At 38.4% G+C, this 20,820-nt stretch overlaps 2 protein-coding genes across 2 annotated transcripts in view; one reads left to right on the plus strand and one right to left on the minus strand.

Annotated features, from left to right (window-relative positions):
* Positions 1–19,042, minus strand: part of LOC120418575 (protein TIS11-like) — a 185,901-nt gene extending 166,859 nt beyond the window's left edge. Inside the window, exon 1 of the mRNA XM_052708087.1 lies at positions 19,024–19,042. The gene's annotated coding sequence lies outside the window, so the exon portion shown is untranslated. The remainder of the gene's footprint in view (positions 1–19,023) is intronic.
* LOC120418589 (autophagy protein 5) overlaps positions 1–20,234 on the plus strand; it is a 33,359-nt gene extending 13,125 nt beyond the window's left edge. Inside the window, exon 6 of the mRNA XM_039581036.2 lies at positions 19,644–20,234. Coding sequence (XP_039436970.1) covers positions 19,644–19,756 — 113 coding nt within the window. The 3' untranslated portion in view covers positions 19,757–20,234. The remainder of the gene's footprint in view (positions 1–19,643) is intronic.
* The last annotated feature ends 586 nt before the right edge of the window (positions 20,235–20,820 follow it).

The raw sequence follows: 20,820 nt of genomic DNA on the forward strand, positions 1-20,820 counted from the left end.
AGAATTGACCACTTTTTAGATATTTTTCAAAAATCACCTTTTTCAAAAACTCAATTTCAATTATTACTGAATAATCAAGATACAATAAGTGAGAGTTTTGGAATTCCTTTCAGCATTGTTTTGCATCATAATAATAGATTTTGGAACCGTTATTTCTTTAATTATAAGGCACTTAGCAAATATTTTTCAAAGTTTATGTCGCCCCCTTCAAAATTGGAGGGCAAAAATTTGTTTTTCTAAAAACTTTAAAATTTAATAGAAATAGAAGTCTTATCAACTTAAACAATCTAAAATGCATTTTCCTGTGTTTAAAATTTAGATTACTTTTTGACCTTTTGAAAAAGTAAGCGATAAATCATATTTAACATGTCAGGGATCGATCAAAAATATTTTTAATTTAAAAAAAAATCCGTTGTACAGTACCGCAAAAAAAGATTTTCGGCAAAAAAAATTTCGCCAATACTTACATATTTTTTAAACATATGTTTGCAAAACAACTGGGCAAGTGTAAAATGCATTTTAAAACACTTTTTTCCACTCAAATGTTAAAATCGTGGCTTTTAATCAATAATTTCCAGCTTTTTTATTTTTTTCAAATAAAAAAAAATACAATTTTTAGAATCGCGAAATTATTTGCAAAAGACACTGCGTCATATGTATCTTTGATTTAATCATGAATCTTTAAATTGATGAACCTCGCCAAAAATTTACTTCACATTGGAAGTGAAGAAAAATTCTTAGATCGATGAAAAACTGGAAGGAATAAATAAAAAATTTCTCAAGAAAAAAAAATGTTTCAATTCCCAATGTTTAACTTCGTTTGTAATCTACCAAATAAATTAAAACGAAAAAAATGTTTACTGAACTTTTTTATGCTTTCAAGCAGCAAAAAAAAAACTTTTCCTATAGTGACATAAAGCAAATTATCGTAAATGGCCTAAAACGAAGTGTACACAAACAACCTGTTGAATAAATTAATAATTATTTTGAAATATTGCCTGTTGTCATATAATAAATTTTTTAAAGTGAAACTACCAATCGAGACTGCCACCTTCCCAGAGACCCACTCAGCTGCGCGTCAAATTTAACCCTCGCGACCAATTCTTCACCGCGCACCGCAACTGCATCGCATCGCAACGCCGCTCTGCTGGCACAGCCAAGAAGGTGTCAAGTGCGAGCGATGATTGATGTGGAGGCGCCGCCATTGGCCTAAGTCCCCGGTTTAGCCTGGGCTGAATCGAGTACTCTTTTCGCGCTGGGGTGATGCGGTGATGCGTCATGCGTTGAACGCGATAAGCCACAGAAGACAGTGCTGATAGCATGACTTTGTTTTTGTGCCGTGGCGTTCTATTTCCGACCTCGGATTAAGCTCGCTCAATTCGTTGATGCAATCCCTCAAAACCGCCGATGATCTAATGCCGCGCGCGCGTTCCGTCCCTGACCGTTGGCAAGGTCGGTGCCAATTTTTCATACGCTGACGGCGGTCCCGGTGCTCGATCCAATTAGACCCGGTGGCGACGAGAACGATTCCGAAGGGTGACAGCTCTGAGCAAGGTGCGCGATGATTGAGTGGCCTTTTGTGCGTTTTGAGCGCGGGTGCGGAATTCGGACTTTGGGCAGCGACCTTGCGCAAAGTTTGTGGCGTTTGGCTGTGGCTCGAGCCACGTTCGAACAGGCTGCTGGAACGGAGTTTAGCAATAAACTGCGTCACGAAGATAATGACACTGCAAGAGTGGGACGATTTTTCGAGTGAACTTTGGAGCTTTGAATCAATTTGCGGTTGCAGGCTCGGCTGCGATATCTACACGACCTTGTTTACGTTACTCGCAAGGTTGATGAGGATGGATATTTTTGGTAATTAGTTGTGTTACTCAGTATCGAAACGAAGTTGACTTTATAGCTTTCGGCCACCATTGCTAGTACCAACCACTAGTGTCTTCCTTTTATCTACAAGGACTTCGCCGCCCTGGGCTCCTAAGTGTATGAAAGTATGGCACGGAGCGACGGCGCCGAATACCCATATTTACACAAAGAATTTTAGAGTGCCCGCCGCGGGATTCGAACCGGCGACCTCTGGATTGTAATTCCAGTGCGCGGTCCGATTGATCCACACGGGCGGGACTTACTCAGTATCACTTGATTTAAAAATTCCTAGTCTAGATTAAAAAGCATCGATAAATGAGACAGGGTAATTAGTATAGCTTCAAGTTTTTCCTTACACACCTAGTTTCTTTTAAACTTTACTCATCAAACGATTCTAAGTAACAACCTGAAGTTCAACTTTTTAGTATTTTTTTTACACCAGTTCTACATTTCAAGATTACTTTTATCCCAATTCATTTTATTAGCTGTCTTATTTTTTATTGTCAATCTTTCGAGTTCAGAAATTGATTTAAGTTGGCCAGAAGTTGACCAAGAACTGGCGTCTCGTTTCACCTTAATCTTGTTTAACCAAACCTTTTGCTCAACCGTGTTCTATCAGGCAAGGTTACTGACTCACCCACTTTTACATAACCTAGTAACCTAGCGCTGCAGCCCAGGGATGCGCGACGACCAGAACAAAAGCACCGCCTCTCCCCAAAATTGCCATGACAACATCACACACATAACAACCTCGAGTCAGATGCACCGCTGCCACGAGAGTGCCAACTGTGAGGCACCTGATGTAAACTGCAGACTTTGGTCTATTTTTAAGGCCTGCTGCAGCTCTTTGAAGAAGACGTGCCCCTAAACACGGCGGCGCTGCACCGGCGGTTGTTGCCAGAGCGCCAAAAGCGGAAAAACCCTTGACAGAATCTTCAGCAGGGGAAAAATACCAAAAGTAGCAGGCCGTGATGACTTGCACACTACGGTAGACAATGTGACTTCTTGACGGGATCGCTCGCGCGCGCGCTCGTTTGACGTTGGTCACAGGAGGCGGGGGAGGACGTTATTTTTAGTTGTAGGTACTAAGAAGTGTCATCGCGCGCACGTCAACGGTACGGTTACTTGGATGTACTAGAAGAATCGATCTCGAACATTGCCCGAAACTGCATGGCATGCTAAATAAGCTCAATTCCTCAAATATTTTGAAACTGAAGGCATTTTCATACGGAAACAATCCCATAAATTTGAACATTTTACAGTAGCCATCAGGGTTGTGGTTAACCTTAATCCGCAAAGACAACAATACAATAAATTAATCGATACCCCCAAGGCCTCACTCCCCTTAAATAAATTGGCGTGGTCAAATAAAGCGAAAAGGAACACCCCAAAAAATACGCTTTAATTAATGAGTTTCTCTACGTGAGGTGATTTACTGTCAACAATAGGCAGAGAAGAGGCAAAAGTTTACCACCACCCATCAATTAGTGTGTAAATTTGTGCACAACCATGTGTGTGTGTGTGTTTGTGCATCCGGGGTGGGGATCTTTCTCGAGGTGGGGTAACTTAAGCTTAAGCCATAAACAAATTTGCGCGCGCGATTGGACGAAACGAAATCCGGCCAAATTGTATGCAAATAGTGAAACACACACGACGACGCGTGCGAAGAAGCTCTCTTTTTTCGGGGTTGTGGTCAATATTTTGGGCGGGGTCTTCGGCAGAAAATAAAAACTCTGTTTGCATACATATGAGGGGGGTGGTAATTTGCTGAAAACGCGTTAAGTGCAATATTTCTAATCGATTTCTGGTTTTGCTACTTGTTGGGGGATGCTTATGTTTTGTTTTGAATCAGTAAATTACATGAAATCTTTTCATAATTTATGCACACCTGTACACATTTTTTAAGGCACAAATTATATCAGTTAATTATTCGTAAAACGAACTGAAAATAACTGAAAACGGGGAAACCTTCTTATAATTGTTCTAATTTAATGTAAATCACCTACCGAGCGAAGCATACAAGGCTAAAAAAATATGATGGTTTTTATTTTATCAGGTCAACACAAATTTATTTTTAAGTTTTGTACTTAAGAAAACTATTAGGCACTTGTATCAAAAAGTAATACAGTCCAGACTCGATTAGCTGAGACCTCCATTGTACGAAGTTCGATTAGGGACCATCCATAAACCACGTGGACACTTTAGGGGGGGGGGGGGGTATGGCGATTGTCCACGATCCATACAAAAAATATTTTTTTTTGTATGGACAATTGTCCACGAAGGGGGGGGGGGGTAAAAGATTCCCAAAAAAGTGTCCACGTGGTTTATGGATGGTCCCTTATCCGGATAATCGAATCATGAACAAGAGCAATTCCATGTCAAATAGGGAATCGGTTGTACCCGACCCTCTCCGATTTCAATGAAACTTTGCAGACATGTTATCCTAGGCATATATAAGCCATTTTTGTGTATATGGAGCCAGTTACACTCGATAATGACATTTGAGAAGGGCGTAAGTGTTTTAAATCTCGGATTAATTTTCAAAAAGCCGCAAGAGCCATTGGTAAACAAAGTCCTTTTTGCATCGGTACTCCATCTACTTACGAAAAACCAAAATCAAAAATGCTCGAGATTGTTCATCTACACGTCCTTCAAGTGCCCCAAACTTAAAATAAATGAAATTTAGTTTCATTTTCGAGAAAAACGAAAATTAGTGTCAGAGGTCGCGGTGGCTCTTACGGCTTTTTGAAAACTCACCCGAGAAATATTTTTGTATTTCGTAATTTAAATATTGCTGTATCTCGAAGCCGTTGCATCGTATCAAAAAGTGGTCAAAGACAAACTTGTAGGAAATTTGACGGGCTTTCCGAAAAAAATACACTGAAAGAAAAAAAACACTCCACTTTTATGAGATTTTTTGATTTTTAAGTTAAAAAGTCAAATTTGATGGTGAGCCCACGATTTTTTTTCGTTCAAAATTTTTGTGAAAATAGCCTAAGATTGTACAAAAAGACTCACGAAAAATGCAGGATGGAGCAACTCACCTAAAAAAATACAAAAATCATTTACTGAAACTGTTTTTTTGAAAAGTGCTCTAAACTTGACTGACTTGATTTTACAGTCTCGAAAATATTTTTACCGGAAAGCTCGTCCAATTTCCCATAAGTTTGTCTTTGACCACATTTCAATTGGATGTATGGGCTTACAGATATAAGCTAATTACATTGCTCATAACTGAAAACATAATATTTTTTCAGTGTAGTATAGTAACCTGGATAGTAAATTAGCTTATATCTGTAAGCCCGTACATCCAATTGAAATGTGGTCAAAGACAAACTTATGGGAAATTGGACGAGCTTTCCGGTATAAATATTTTCGAGACTGAAAAATCAAGTTAGTCATATAGAAATTGCGAAAAATCACCAAAAAACCTATTTTTTCAACATTTTTATTTCTAAAACCGCTGTAACTTCACAAGGACTAGACTTAGGACAATGGTCAATATGAAGACTTTTATGTAAAATTGTCTGGAGAATCGATTCCCGTTTTTGGTTTTTGAAAATTTTGACGTTTAGAGCACTTTTCAAAAAAACAGTTTCAGTAAATGATTTTTGTATTTTTTTAGGTGAGTTGCTCCATCCTGCATTTTTCGTGAGTCTTTTTGTAACATCTTAGGCTATTTTCATAAAAAATTTGAACGAAAATAAATCGTGGGCTCACCTTTAAATTTGACTTTTAAACTTAAAAATTAAAAAATCTCATAAAAGTGGAGTATTTTTTTCTTTCAGTGTATTTTTTTCGGAAAGCCCGTCAAATTTCCTACAAGTTTGTCTTTGACCACTTTTTGATATGATGCAACGGCTTCGAGATACAGCAATATTTAAAATACGAAATACAAAAATATTTAAAACACTAACGCCCTTCTCAAATGTCAGTATCGAATGTAACTGGCTCCGTATACACAAAAATGGCTTATATATGCCTAGGGTCGAGAAAAAAGTACCAAAAATTTACTGTTTTGGGCTGGAATTGCTCACAAAAAAAATGCTTTTATTTACTTACTTTTAAAATCAAATTCGAGTTCTACGAGCTCATTTTGAACAAATTTGATTTGTTAAATTGATTTTTTTGTATATCATCGCCGCCATTTTGGCCGCCATTTTTAACGGTTTATCGAGTCTTCACCAAAATTTTGAGCCGATTTGGTCAAGCCAGTGTTGAGATATAGTGGTCCCCGTTTTTTGAAACTACTAACTTCAAATAGCTATGTCTCGGCAATGATACAACCAAATATTTTGAAATTTGTTTCGTTAATGGATAAAAAAATACATTTTGCCCTGAAAAAAGATTTGAAATAAAGTTGAAGTGTGTGCTCATTTGTGCCGAATTACATGTATGTAACTCCTTAAGCACTATTTAAGCTCGACAATCAAAAATAAGCCAAACAAAAAAAATAAATTGTGGTTTAATTATCCGATGATTTGATTATCCGAAGTGATTTTTTTTCAAGGCCTTCGGATAATCCAGCCTGGACTGTACCATTCGATACTCATTCGAGTTTAACACTTGTTTTGATGGTGAATAACATTCCAGCAGGGACGCAAACGTTTCACTGAAAAAATCAAATTCAAAGGGTTTTTCCTGAAATTGCAACAAAGGGTTATCAAACTCGTTGCATAGCTTGATTTTTTCTGCACTCTTCGTACTTATCCAACTTGGTTAACCTCGTTGTATAAAGTGGACTAGTGCTGAAAAAAAAATGCAGTTCCTTTATTTGCTTTTGGTGTCATTCAATAGTGACGAAATGGCCTACTTGTCATCGCCAAAAATAACAGTTCTGAAATAGTAGTTTTTGCAATTCCGTCGTGAAACTACTTACTTTTCCTGTCATTCTTGAACGACGAAATAGCCTACTTTTCTGTACCAAAAATAACAGAATCGAATAGCAACACTTTTCAAAATAAATGCTGAAAAGTTCTACTTTTCAGCACTGAAATGGGTGCTGAAAAGTTGAACTTTTCAGCACTTGTTTCGAAAAGTAACACTTTTCAACATTTTTATTGAATAAAACAATTTATTGACAAAACACATGAAAATTTGACTTAAAATTTTACTCAATGGGTGTTTTTCGGAATTGCAAAAAATGTTGTATGGAACTCGTTGCAAAACTAGATTTTTTCGGCACTCTTCGTATTTATCCAACTCGGTGAACCTCGTTGGATAAATGTACGACTCGTGCTGAAAAAATCCTCTTTTTGCAACTTGTTGCATAAACTACTATTATGCAACAAGTTGCTAAAAGATGATTCAGCACGTGTCGTACACTTGACAAACTAGGTTCACCGAGTTGGATAAATACGACGAGTGCCGAAAAAAAAATCAAGTTTTGCAACGACATACAGCATAAAAAGTATTACTTTTAAAAACAAGTGCTGAAAAGTTCTACTTTTCTCTACTGATTGATTAGATTCAAGGTTTTGGCCTTTTGCAAAGTTACTTCGGAATTACTTGTATAAAAAAGGCTCGTTTGCTGGATTTAAAATAGCGACACTTTGGTGCCTTATTTTATTTTTGGCATGTCAATGAATCTGTTTGATTTAATCTACGGTCGATTACAATTTTTTCAACCTAAAATGTAACCATACAAAAAAGTGCGAAACTGACAATCACCGAACACCACCTTCTGCCAACTTTTGTTGAAATTAATTGACGCGATTTAAATTCAGGTTAACCACAAGATGCTCTATTTTAAGCACGTGGACGTAACTTTTTTGTTGTTGTCCTCCCCTCTTTGAATCTGGTCCCAACTGGCTCAGATTTGGCTACTAGATGCTCGAACGTAATTGGTGCCCAGGTGACCACAACGACGACGAGCCTCCTTCGATCGGGGGTTTCGCGAATTTATTTTTAAGGCTCCCTGCGGTGAGATTGGTCAGCGCGCGGTGGTGGTGGGTTACTCACGCCTCGATAATTGAGTCAATTGGTCAAATGTGCAAGGTTGCAGCAGTTCGGTAGCACGACTTTAATGAGATTATGAAAAAGACTTTTAGTTGGGTCGTAAGAGCTACACAGCCTACTGGATGTGTGGTGTCATGTCAAAACACACGCCGGGCTGTCGTTAATAAATTCGTTCCGCACACTTTTGATCTGACCACGGCCTGCTTTGGTCGTTTTTTTTTCTTCTTGAGGGAGAAGGTGACAAGGTGTGAGAAAATGACATTAACTTAAGCTTGAGACTTAAGAAGTGTTTGACATCTAAAGGAAAGACCAAAAATAACGACCCCCTGATGATAAATACCTCGAGCATTAAAATGTCGTAAAAATCAGAGCGGTTCGAAGAATCTCGAAAATTGCTACAATTAACAGCAAATCAGTCGCGTCACGCGGCGGTGTGTCGCGTTTTGTCGAAATCAATCATTTCTTGCTCTCGCTCTCGCTAGATCGTAATGGCCGTCGTGTAGTTCATAATCTTGGTCCCAAGATCTGCTGCCACCGTCGTCGCCGTCGTCCCGGCCGGCCGAGGTCGTTAACTTGTCCGATTTTCTCCCTTTTCGCTTCCCCTCCCCTTCAGTCACATTCACCTTCCTGACCAAACCCCCGGATCGGACCAGACTGCGTGGCAACACGGCGACGACTTTCGAGAAAAGTGTTTGGCTTCTGACGCTCGAAGAAGACCAAAGATGATGATGGACGCGACTTGGCCCAAGCAAGCAAGAGCGCTACTGACTGGCGAAAGATAATTATTCATAATTTCACGTATGAAAGAAGCAACTAAAAGAGCGACACCCCGTTGTCGAGTCGAAACGATGTGTTTGATGTTTGAGATGGAGGTAGGGTTTTTGGGACATGTTTTGGCAAATTGTTAAAAATAGTAGTTTATGCAACAAGTTGCAAAAAGAGGATTTTTTCAGCACGAGTCGTACATTTATCCAACGAGGTTCACCGAGTTGGATAAATACGACGAGTGCTGAAAAAATCAAGTTTTGCAACGAGTTCCATACAACATTTTTTGCAATTTCGAAAAACACCCATTGAGTGAAATTTTAAGTCGAATTTTCATGTATTTTGTCAATAAATCGTTTAAATCAAAAAAAAAAATTGAAAAGTGTTACTTTTCGAAAAAAGTGCTGAAAAGTTCAACTTTTCAGCATCCATTTCAGTGCTGAAAAGTAGAACTTTTCAGCATTTATTTTGAAAAGTGTTGCTATTCGATTCTGTTATTTTTGGTACAGAAAAGTAGGCTATTTCGTCGTTCAAGAATGACAGGAAAAGTAAGTAGTTTCACGACGGAATTGCAAAAAAATAATTTCAAGCTTTGACCGTAGAATATTTGCAACGGCCATGTGTAATAAAATTATATAATAAATCATTTCCAATAATTGAGAAAAAATCAATTGTTTTATATTTTTTTCCTAAAGATCAATTTTATACAAACTCGGCCGATTCTATTCTTTTTCATATACGTTCTTTTTGATTCTACAGAAAAAAGTACTTCGCTATGTCCAAAGAAGGATTTTTGCATCGTTGGTTCGCTGCCATGTTTGTCCGTTTCTTAATAAATTGATGCTTAAAACTGACTTTCTCTTTAATTTTCATTTGTTGGCTTTAAAATTTGGAAAGAATTGAAATTTGAATAAAAATGTCTTTTAACCTTAATTTTTCAATTGACTACAGCTCGGCATATTTTTAACATTTTCAATGCTAAAATTTAATTTTAATGATTTTTTTTTCAATTTCTCGAATAAAAAGATATACAAAAATAGAAAATAAAGCCAAAAATTTTAAAAAGGTTGAAAACATAAATTTGAAAATCTGAAATTTTTGCCAGGATATCGTCTGTTGAAACATAAAGGATTATTTAAGATTGATGTTTTAAAATCATGAGTAAACGAATCATACAAACATTTTGAATTTGTGATTGCGAAATAAACTGAACTATTTTTGTTCTTTTCATTTTTTTTATTTAATCAAAAATGATTTCAAAACTTTTGTTTAAAAAAAATTAAAGACATAGAGCTTTAAAAAAAAGCTGAACGCAAAAAAAAAATTATTCTTATATCTTTAGGAATAAAAAAGCCTTTGTTAATGATAGAAAGAGCACAACAACAAAAAACATATATTATATTACAAAATTATTTTTAAGCCTGACAGAATTCAATCTTACATAAATTATTGTGAAGATATTTTTTTTTGAATTTTTATTTTCAATTGAAGAACTGTTTGTCAATAAAAATTAAAACTTTCAGTTTTATTATTACAAGAAATTTTGTTTTATTATTTAGCATAAACCTCACCAAAATTCTAAAAGAAAATCAAACAATATTTCCAATGTATTTTAAAGAACAGCTAAGATTAAAACGACAGCAAAAACACCAATTAATGAAAATGGTCATGATGGACAAACTGCAAAAATAATCCATATTTTTTTAAATAAATCTTTTTCAAATATTTTTAAGAACTGATCAAAAATATTCTGATTCATATGAAAACATGAAGGAATACTAAGAAAGTATCAGAAAATGATTTAATTTTTGGTAACACGTTGAAGACATTCAATTTCTTTTGCATTCTCATTCCCCCCAAGAATGTCCAAATCCCCCCCCCCCCCCCCAGGGGGTAATTCCTCACCGGTTGAGAAAGATTGCTTAATATTGTTGAAGTTTGTATGGGAAAAACCAGCAAAAATGTATGGGGAAAAGCAAAAATGTCAAAATTACACCGAAAGGTGGCGTTAAAAGTGTCGGATCATTGTCAAGTGTGAGATTCTGAGTAAAATTTTATGACAAACAACATTGTCCATAGATCTAGGGATTTTTCTCAAAATTTATTTTCCCTAAAAGAGCACGCAGCTAGCAAAATCCAAACGTAGAAATATGTACCGTAAACTGGGGTCAATCGGGACACATGGGGCGAATTGGGACAGCAGTTTTAACCATGTTGGAGCACAATATTTTGATTTTTCTGGTTGGTTTCGGTTAGAACATACTTAGGCCAACAAAATGTGTACATCCATTTCCAAATTTAAAAGCTTTAAGTGCTCTAAAAACTGCTGTCCCTATTCAGACTGTAGTCCCGATTCACCCCAGTTTACGGTACCCTGCAAAAAGGCTTATGAATTGATCTCAGTTGAAAGGTTCTCCAAATCTCTGAATTGCAAATGTAACAACCTGGAACAGAACTGCGAAATTCTAATAAAAACACAAATTGAATTGAAAACAACATTGTCGAAGACGGCAAAACGATCCGAGTTAACCCTGACAAGTTATCAGCGTTTTAAAGTAGACGTTTTTGTATGCACTCAAAAAAATTAGTTCGCGTAACGTTATTTAGACATATTTAGGTCCTATAAACATATGAAACACAATATAGGACCTTTTTTTTTTTAAAAAAAACTCTAAATATGAAACACAATAGCTTATGGGACAGTTATAAAGCACTGTAGAAATTTGATTTTGCTTTTAGAATTGATTTTTCAAATACTTTAGAGTACATTTAAAATATTTTTCCAAGATCATGATTTTTTCAATAATTTCTATCGCCAATATCATGCTTCTCTTGTCTCGAAAGTTGCATTATTTTGTACCTATTATGTAACTTAAAAAATCGGTTTTGAAAATTTAAAAAAATAATCAAAAAATGGGCCTAGGTTTGGGCTCGCTTAAAATTATCTTTATTTTTTTTTAACTTTTGATGTACAGCACCGTTGGGAAACCTTTCTGCAAAAAAACGACTGGACAGGTGTATAATGTATGTTAAGGTGATACGGAAAATCAGCGCCATATTGACACAATGATGGCTCGAGTTTTTGGATGCACCTTTAAAGAAAACGTAGTAACTTAAACAAGTTAAATTTTTTACAGACGTTAAATGGACGGCTAGCAATCAATCTGTCGAGTTCAGATTTTGATATAAATTGAACAGAAGTTGTCTAAGAACTGGCGTCCCGTTTCACCTTAAACCATTTTTATTCAATTGTTGAAGCCATAACTGTTTTTTAGTTTTTTATACTTTTTGCAGCAAAAAAAAATATTTTTTAAAATATAATTAGGAATTGATTTTCAACATCACAATTCAAACAAAAAATATTTAAAATTGCTGTGTTCGGAATGGCAAAATTAAGTGGAACTAAACGTGGATTGTTAAACGTTTATTTCTGCTTTTTAAATTTAATGCCTTCAAACTTATTTTGAATTTGTGGATTTTTTTCCTGAATTCATAGATACTTCAAATTTTTTTTCTAGTATCATTACTGTAGAGCATGTGAAACTAAAATTTGAAATAAAATATGTTTTCCATGATTTGATTTTTTTATATTTGAGTTTTTTTTTTGTTATTTAGAACAACCGGTACTGCAAACCCAATTTCCACTCAAAAATCCTGCCCCGTTTCAGTCCGGTCCGCATTTCGCACGCGAAGATGGTGCCGTTTTTCCCAGAATCTCGCTGCTCGGCTGACCGAACGTTGATTGAATTTCGTGTCCTCTTCTCCTTTCTGGTAGCTATGAGTAGTGTAGTGTAGCTTCTGTTTTTGGTACGATATTTTCAGACATTGAGTCACCAAACTTGAGAAGATGAAAGGAACAAAAAAAAGTAAACCATTGAGGTGGTACTTTTTCGACCGGGATGGATGTCAACTAGTGCACACGGGTAAAGTGACATGTTTGGAAAGGTGGGAAGATTACTTTCTCAGAATGAGACCGTTGTCAGTTGCCAAAAAAAAGTAAAAAAAAGTCAGTTGCCAACGGATTGGTCTATGACTGATTGACTGACTGACTAACTTACTGAATGACCTGGTAACTTTTGGTCAGACATTATTTTGTTAACAAGATTTTTAAAATATGCTGTATTAAGAATTTTAATATCTTTTATTGCGTTTTCATGTTTGATTCCGAACAAAGAGCAATCATAAAAATCATAATTGTGAATCATCAGCTTCGAAAACTGATCAGAACATATCAAATTCCCTGCCATTCCCCAAAAATAAAACTCCTCTGAAGGGCCAAAACGATCAAGATTGTTTCTGGTTTCAAGAACGCGAGGAATTTCCGAAGAACCATCAAAATAGCTCGGCGTAACCTTCACTTCAGAAAACCATAACCTCAACCAAAATGGGTCGCGGGATCCGGGGGTCCAGGCCACGACGACCGGCGTTATCCCATATTACCCGTGACCCAAAAGCGGACGAGCGCGCGCGAAAGAATGAACATATAATTTAAGATTTTTTTTCTTTAACCAGAAAACGAAACGACGAGAGATGATCACTTTCTGACAAGAGCTCGAAAGAACAAAATGGGTGATTCCCGTTTCCGTCGAGTGGACTGTATTTTCCGCGGCCTTTTTCCCGATTTTTCTTCCGGAGCACGGATCGAGTAAAAAACCGCGCGTCTGACTTTTTCGGTTACACGCTGAACTCTGTTTTTTTATTTCGTTTGACGTAAGGTACACGGAAAATTTAAATATGAGATAAAAACAAATAAAAGTTTTCGCACAGAAGGTGCGCATCAATTCAAACTCGTCCAACATCCTCCCCACGTTGAAATGGAGGCATTTCAAACCTTCCTTGCTCCAGTAGTTCAATTCCGCACCTCTGCCGCATGCTTCAAAGCACCACCGACCACCCATCCCAACTCAGTTTCCCTGAGGGAGGGCAGGTTCTCCGCCAGCGTGATTCTACCTGACTTTATCAGGTTCCAAAACAATTCTGCTCCCAGCAGCATATCGATTTGGCCTGCCGAATTGAACCCCGGGTCGGCCAGCTTGATGTTCGGCGGTATGTTCCAGCTTGTGATGTCGATCGATTCCGGAGGCAGTTCATCAATTATACTCGGAGTGACTAACAGCTCCAGCTCGGTCGAGAAATCGCCAACGCGAGACCTAACCATCGCTCGAACCAGGCTGCTGATCCTCGTCTTGCTGTCATGCAAACCACTGACCTGGTAGTCGGCGTGCATCTTCTTGATCGCCAGTTTGTCGGCAAATCGTTCCGTAACGAAGTGGTTCTGCGATCCCGAGTCTATGAGCGCCCGACACAAGTGCGGGCCACCGCTTCCACCGTCGACAAGTACCACGGCGGTCGAAAGAAGGGTCTGTTTCCTGGCAGGTCGAGCGCGATGTTCGTCGTTTGCCTTCGGCGAAGCTGGCGCCATTGACATCGAAGCGTCCATCTGCTTCTTCACTCCATCAGTGTGCAGCATGGTGTGATGCCGCTTGCCACAGATCATGCAGGTGTTCGTCGAAGTACAGACTGCCACGCGATGTCCCTTCTTCAAACAGTTGAAGCACAACCCACATTTCCTCAAGTGGCTGTACTTCTCGTTCACGGATTTTGTCTTGAACTGGTCGCACCCTTTCAAGTCATGTTGCCGGTTACACGTGGAACACTTCTTCGCGCCAGCTATCAGCAGTGCTACCGATCTGTGCGGCTTGGCAGTGTTCGCCGACACACTTGTCAACTCCAACTGCTCCAGAACTCTGCAACTCTTCTTCAGGAACTCCATAGTTGCCTCGTACGTTGGTAGTTCGCCCGCTGTCTGTTCAGATTCCCACGCCTTTCGTGTTTCTCTGTCCATCCGAGCCGCAAGCAGGTTTACCAGCATCTGCTCGCTCAACCCGTTGACAGGAAGCTGCAGATGTTTCAACGCTCCGATGTGCTTGACGCACGTGTCAATCAGCTTCCGGAATTCATCGGCCTTATCATGAGTGATCTTTGGCAGACTGAACAAAGCTTGGATATGCTTGTCAATTATCACTCGCTTGTCCTCATAGGTCTCCACCAAGAGAGCCCATGCTGCCTCGTAATCGTTGTTGTTGATGATGTCTTGGTCGATCACGCCTTCCGCCCTGCCGACCAACGAGTTCCGTAGATGGTACAGCTTCATTGATGGAGCCTCACCCTGGTACCGGTCCATCACGCTCTTGAACATGCACTTGAACGAGAACCAGTTCTCGTAAGTGCCGTCGAACTTCGGCAAGGGCACACTGAGCGGCGGCAGGTACTGCGGCACAACTGCACACGCGGGGGCGGCCGGGACGAGCGCGACGCTCGGCTTCGATAGTCGTTCGATCAACTCGTTTAGCTGAATCGTCAAAATGTTGTGCAGCGTCTCGAATTTTAAGTAGCACACCCGGTGCTGCTTCTCCTGCTCCGGAGTGAGTGCCAATCCGTAGATCTGGTTCTGGAACGCATTGAACTCACCGTAGCAGGCCTCGACCGTCTTCAACTGCAACTTCAGGAAGTGCAGGTTCTTCAAGTTCTGGTTCGGTTGCTCGGTGCTCGACTTGATGGCTACTTTCACTCGGTCCAGCTTTTCCGCCACCGCGTCCCGCTGCCGTATCAGCACCTTCAGCTGCTCTTCCATCTTTCGAGCTTCCTCCTTCCGCCGCTGTTCCTCAAGCTGCTCGCTGATCGGCGTCACCGGAATCACTTTCACTTCTGTCGAGTCTTTCACTTCGCTCTTCTGAGCGTCACTTTTCGCGGGGTTTATCTTCTTTGGCGTCTTCTTCCTACCACCTTTGGGCGTTCTCAACATCATCCATCATGCCCGTCGCTAGATGGGGCTACGCCTCGACGCTCCTTAAACACACTCACACGCGGGCACGTCGGCCGCGCGATCGAATCGGATTTCTCCGTCGCTTCCGGACCCTTTGTCCAGTCTTTCGGAACCTTTTTCCGATCTTCCGGGGCACTTCCCCGGTTTTCCACCAGCACTGGCTGTCGGATCGCGCACTTTTCACGGCGTGGGTGCTACGCCCTCGACGTCACACACACGCGCATACACGAACACGTCGACCGTGATCGCAATCGGCTTTTCCGTCGAAAATCCGTCAAATTCACTTCCGGAACACTACTCCAGCATCCGGCTCGTGTAGGACCACAATGATTCCCGTTTCCGTCGAGTGGACTGTATTTTCCGCGGCCTTTTTCCCGATTTTTCTTCCGGAGCACGGATCGAGTAAAAAACCGCGCGTCTGACTTTTTCGGTTACACGCTGAACTCTGTTTTTTTATTTCGTTTGACGTAAGGTACACGGAAAATTTAAATATGAGATAAAAACAAATAAAAGTTTTCGCACAGAAGGTGCGCATCAATTCAAACTCGTCCAACAATGGGTTCCACGAAATTCCTAATTAGTTATTTCGTGGTCGGCGTTTTCGGGTTCTTTATTTTTTCGGATGGTGTCAAATCGCGGCCTCGACGGGGCGGGGAGGAGATTCGGGAAACCGCCGCCATCGGCCCCAAGAAATCCGTTTTTATTATAGTTTATTTTGACGGTTTGTTTTGATGGCTTGAGATCGGTGCTCGGTGGATTTTTGAGGCCGAATTTCAGTGGTTTTTGCAGGGGCGATTAAGGCAGGGTTTTGCGCCGAGATGATTGAAAAGGAAGTTGCCAATCTTTGCGCGGGGATCACTTGTGGAATGCAATTTTTTTTTTAAGGATTTGTTTTGTTTGACGAGGGATGAACACAACAATGTTGCAGCTGGCTTAAGTTTTTATTGTTTTTTGTTTTGCTTAAAATAAAAGATTATTTGGTTATACTATACATTTCTAATGTGTTTTGGCAGTACAACATTTTGTTGTCTCAAAATGAGATGAAAAAGTTGTTGTTCAGACTAGCTATTGATTTTCACTTTTGGTTTTAATATTTGCATCTGTTTAAGCATTTGCAAACTATTTCTCCAAATTCAATTTTTTTCTATTCAAAATTTTAAATGCTAAAGAGTGCTATGCAGTGATCAAAATCGCATAACAACATTTTTAAAACAGTTTTTTTTTAATTTTAGATATTTTGAAATATTTTAACTAAAATTTTTGGCCTAACTTGAATTTTTAGCTGTTACATATTTGATGGACGTTTAATTTTTTTTTATTTAAAATAGCTTTAACTTGGCAAATTATTAGTGCATAATTTGTGTTTTATTTTTAAGCAATGTTTATTATTTATTGAAGTGGATCAGCATGATTGCTTATGGTGTATTTTAAACTGGATTTTTTTCAATGGAAACACATTTTTTGAGACAATTCTTTATTTTTTTTAAATTTGGGTACACAGTTTCTTACTAGTGGAATCAGTTGAAAATCGAACAATAAGTTTTTGAGATACAGCCTCACAAATAATCCAAATCTATGAAACTGAGTGTTTTGTGATGGCACATAATTAGCCTGTAATCTTTAACTGACGATACAAATTTATTGGTTCTATTTTCAATGTTAAAAATTAGAATTTGGTTAAATTTTGTGCTATATCCTTAAAAAATAATTTAAAAATTTGAAATTGTTTGGAAAGGTTCAAAACCGATCATTTGTGTCAATTCATATTTTATGCTAAATTTGAAAATTTTGAAATTATTTTTACAGAAGGGAGCAGGAAACTTCACAGAAGCTATTTTTCTTATTTTGAAAATTTATATAACTAATATTTTCGAGATATCGTCAGTTGAAAACCGTAGGCTAGTTAGGTGACGTTCAAAATGACTCAATTTCATTGATACGAATTCTTTGTGAGACTTAATGTCCAATTTTCAGATCAGGTACATTTTTTTCGGACGTCGTTATGCCGAATAGAATTTTCACCGAATTGCATAAAAAAATACTTTTGTATAATTTAGAGTTTTTCTTCGCTGCAGAGCTCTATATATAACCCTTTAAGGCCTGATGGGCCGAAATCATGGTTTTTAACATACTTAAAATTATCTCATCACTAACTAGGAAGATATTTTTTGAAAATTTAAGCAAACACAAAAAGATTTTTATTTTGAAAGCTTAATCTAAACAAAAAAAATACTGCTTAGTTTGAAAAATCCATAAGCACACAGAATTGATTCAGAGTAATTGCTAAAGTATTTTCGTTGAAATTTTCGAAAATTATGTATGTATGTATGTATGTATGTATTTGAACCACAGACAACAGACGTAGCGGCTAGAACAAAATAATTTGAAAATCGTGTGTAAAAACATGGCTGCCGCTCCTGCTAATCTACTAGCGCCATCTTTTAGCCTATTGCCACTCTCTAAAGCAGCCATGATGGTTTTCTGAAAAGGTGTGTTTGAAAATGCATCACCCAGATATGATTAAAAACATTATTATCTTAATTTTTCGAACAAAATTGTAAATAGCTAAACATTACGTTTTTATGCTTAAGTAAATCTACTTTAATTATTAATTCAAGCAATTTACGAGCACACTGAATTATTTTTTCCATTATTATCGATATTTGTAAAAATATTCTAGCCTGATGCTTTTTTTAACACAGCACCAAGGCCGCGCTTAAGGCTGTCAAATTCTTGCTGGTTGTGTTTATAAACAAAACCAATAGAGGAGAGTGAAAAGGAGGAGGAGACCCGGTGGAAGTCGGGAGGAGCTCATGGGCAAGCGTTTCTGGGAGGAGAAAAGATCCGGAACCAGACACGAAACAATCCGGAACTGTCGAAGAAGGAGAGCAAGTTATGACACGATAAAGTCTGGACGTTATCGGCGCAGTCAGCAAGAGCTGCTATTGCGGCCATCCCCGTGAACGTCATGGCCCCAAATGGCCGCATTCCGGAACCGACAAACCAGCTACCATGATCACTTAAACCCTTAAATCGCGAATGTTCCTCCCGGCGTGTCAGTTTCCCCCACCGGATATTCAGTGCAAGCTGCAAGTGCGAGAGATTTTGCTGAAATCAGATGAAATAAACTTTTCATCCAAAACAAACGATTACAAACGTTGATAACCAACAAATCTTATGGCAGTACGAAAATGACAGTAGGCGGAAAGCAATATTTTGACAGCGGGCAATGTGTCAGGGCAAAGCGACTGCAGCGCCGGATTACCACAACTAAAAAAACCGTTGCAATGATTTACACAAGGGAAGAATCAAGCCCAAACGTCTGTTGTCTGTGTTTGAACCCCCGTCTTGGCAGGACTTGGCCATGACTACAGTATATTTCTCGAGTTTTTTTTGAAAAGGTCCTATAAACAAAATTTTCAATTTTTGCTTATTTGGTGTTTTTGAATACCCCTGACTCAAGGCGGTTCTAAAAACACCCAAAAAGCAAAAATTAAAAATTTTGTTTATAGGACCTTTTCAAAAAAAACTCGAGATTTCAACTGAGACGGTTCGGTTAGTAACCACCATATATCTCAAGAACCTTTGAAGCGAATACCTTTCTCTGGCTAACGATTTCTTCTGAAATTGTACAGACATAGATCGGTAATGCAGATGACTCGGGCCAGGCAATCCACGACTCCCTCGTCCAGTTCATGAGTATATGAGATGGCCCTGGGCTGATTTGAGACGGTGTTAGTAGTTATATAATGGTTTAATATGTTATACCTTGTGACATTATTTCGCCACTACGGATCAATTCAGTTCTAGAGCATTAACTCCATGATGGCCGACTGGTTAGCGTCCAGACCATCAATCCAAAGGTGTGAGTTCAAATCCCACCTGATTCTTAAAGGTTTTTTGTTCATATTCAAAGTTCAATTCCTGATTCCAAATTTCAAGGGAACCGACCGGGATTTGATCCCTGAACCTTCTGCTTTCGAGGCAGAAGCCGCAACCATTAAGCCACGGAGCCGGTTGAAATTTTCGAAAATTATAACCTTAAACTGACTAGAACTAAAAAGGTGCACTTTACAAAATAAATCGGTGAAGTTCTTTTCAATTGAAAATTTGATTCAGCTCTTAAAATATTTATTTGAAGTGTTTGATTAGTAATGTTTTTTTTTTTAAATAAATATCCTTCATTGTACCTATCGACATTTTTTCTCCATCTTTTAAATTTTCTTTCCAGTATCGGCCCGATCACACGGCATCTGCGTCCCGGAGAGCACCCCGCTGCAGTGGCTCTCGGAACACCTCAGCTATCCGGACAATTTCCTCCATCTGTGTCTAGTGTACGCCTAGAGCTAGGTCGGTCGGTGGCGATTCTGTGACTTTCCTTTCTTGGAGCCCCCCTCTTTGGCAAGCCCCATGATGACGATGATGAACGAGGAGTGCAACATCGATCTTCGAATAGTGTTCTCTAGTTGTTGTTTTTTTGTTTCGGAACTATTTTCTTTGTTTTACACAGTCGCTCGCCTGAAATCATTTATGGTGTCGTGCACTCGCTCCTTAAGAACGAGTTTGACATTACAAACACACACCAATCACAGAATTATGGACATTTATTCACATTCGTATATGGGAATATGCAAGAAGAAGAAGAATAAAAGGAAGCATAAAAAGTGTACACATATTTAATATATTTAAACCTAATTAATACCACTAAGAAGAAAAGCATTCAAGTCACATAAATTGTCGCTTCTCTTGTCGTCTCAGTTTAGTCGCCCTGAAATGTAAAACAAAATCAACCATATAAAGACCATGTAGCAACAACAACAACTTTCGATCTGGTCCGTTTTTCTGGTTTATCCCAAAAGGTTAAGGCTGGTGATGAGATTCTAATCGGGAGAACGAATGAACTTAAAAGAAAATGTCCTCGCAGCGCTTGGGGCTGGCGCTCAACGGCTACACTTTCGACGACCATCAGGCTGTGGGATGTGATTAAAATCTTGAAATTAGTGGACCACCCATTCATTCAGAGAGATAGAGAGATGGAAATTCGTTGAAACTAGTTTGGTAAGTTTTCTAATGATGAAATGATATTTTTTTTGGAGTTCATCGTGGTTGGTATTTTTGTTTGGAAAATCTAAGAAAATTAAAATAATTAAAATTAAAATAGTTCTTTACTTTTCTCTAATATTGATATAACATTTGAAAACTCTACTAGTGCAATTTCTCTATGCAATTCTTTTTCGCAAATCGTCTTTTCATTGTAACTTTTATTTTTTAATTTTCTATAAAAACTTGGCAGCTGTCCACACTAAAGTCCTATGAAAACGATCTAAAACCTGTAATTAGAGAAAGAATTTTCTGATCGACTTGGTAATTTGTTAAAGTAGTATGTAATGTTTAGGGCTTTTCAGAAA

This window comes from Culex pipiens, chromosome 2 (assembly GCF_016801865.2).
Source record: "Culex pipiens pallens isolate TS chromosome 2, TS_CPP_V2, whole genome shotgun sequence".
NCBI classification, from domain to species: Eukaryota; Metazoa; Arthropoda; class Insecta; order Diptera; family Culicidae; genus Culex; species Culex pipiens.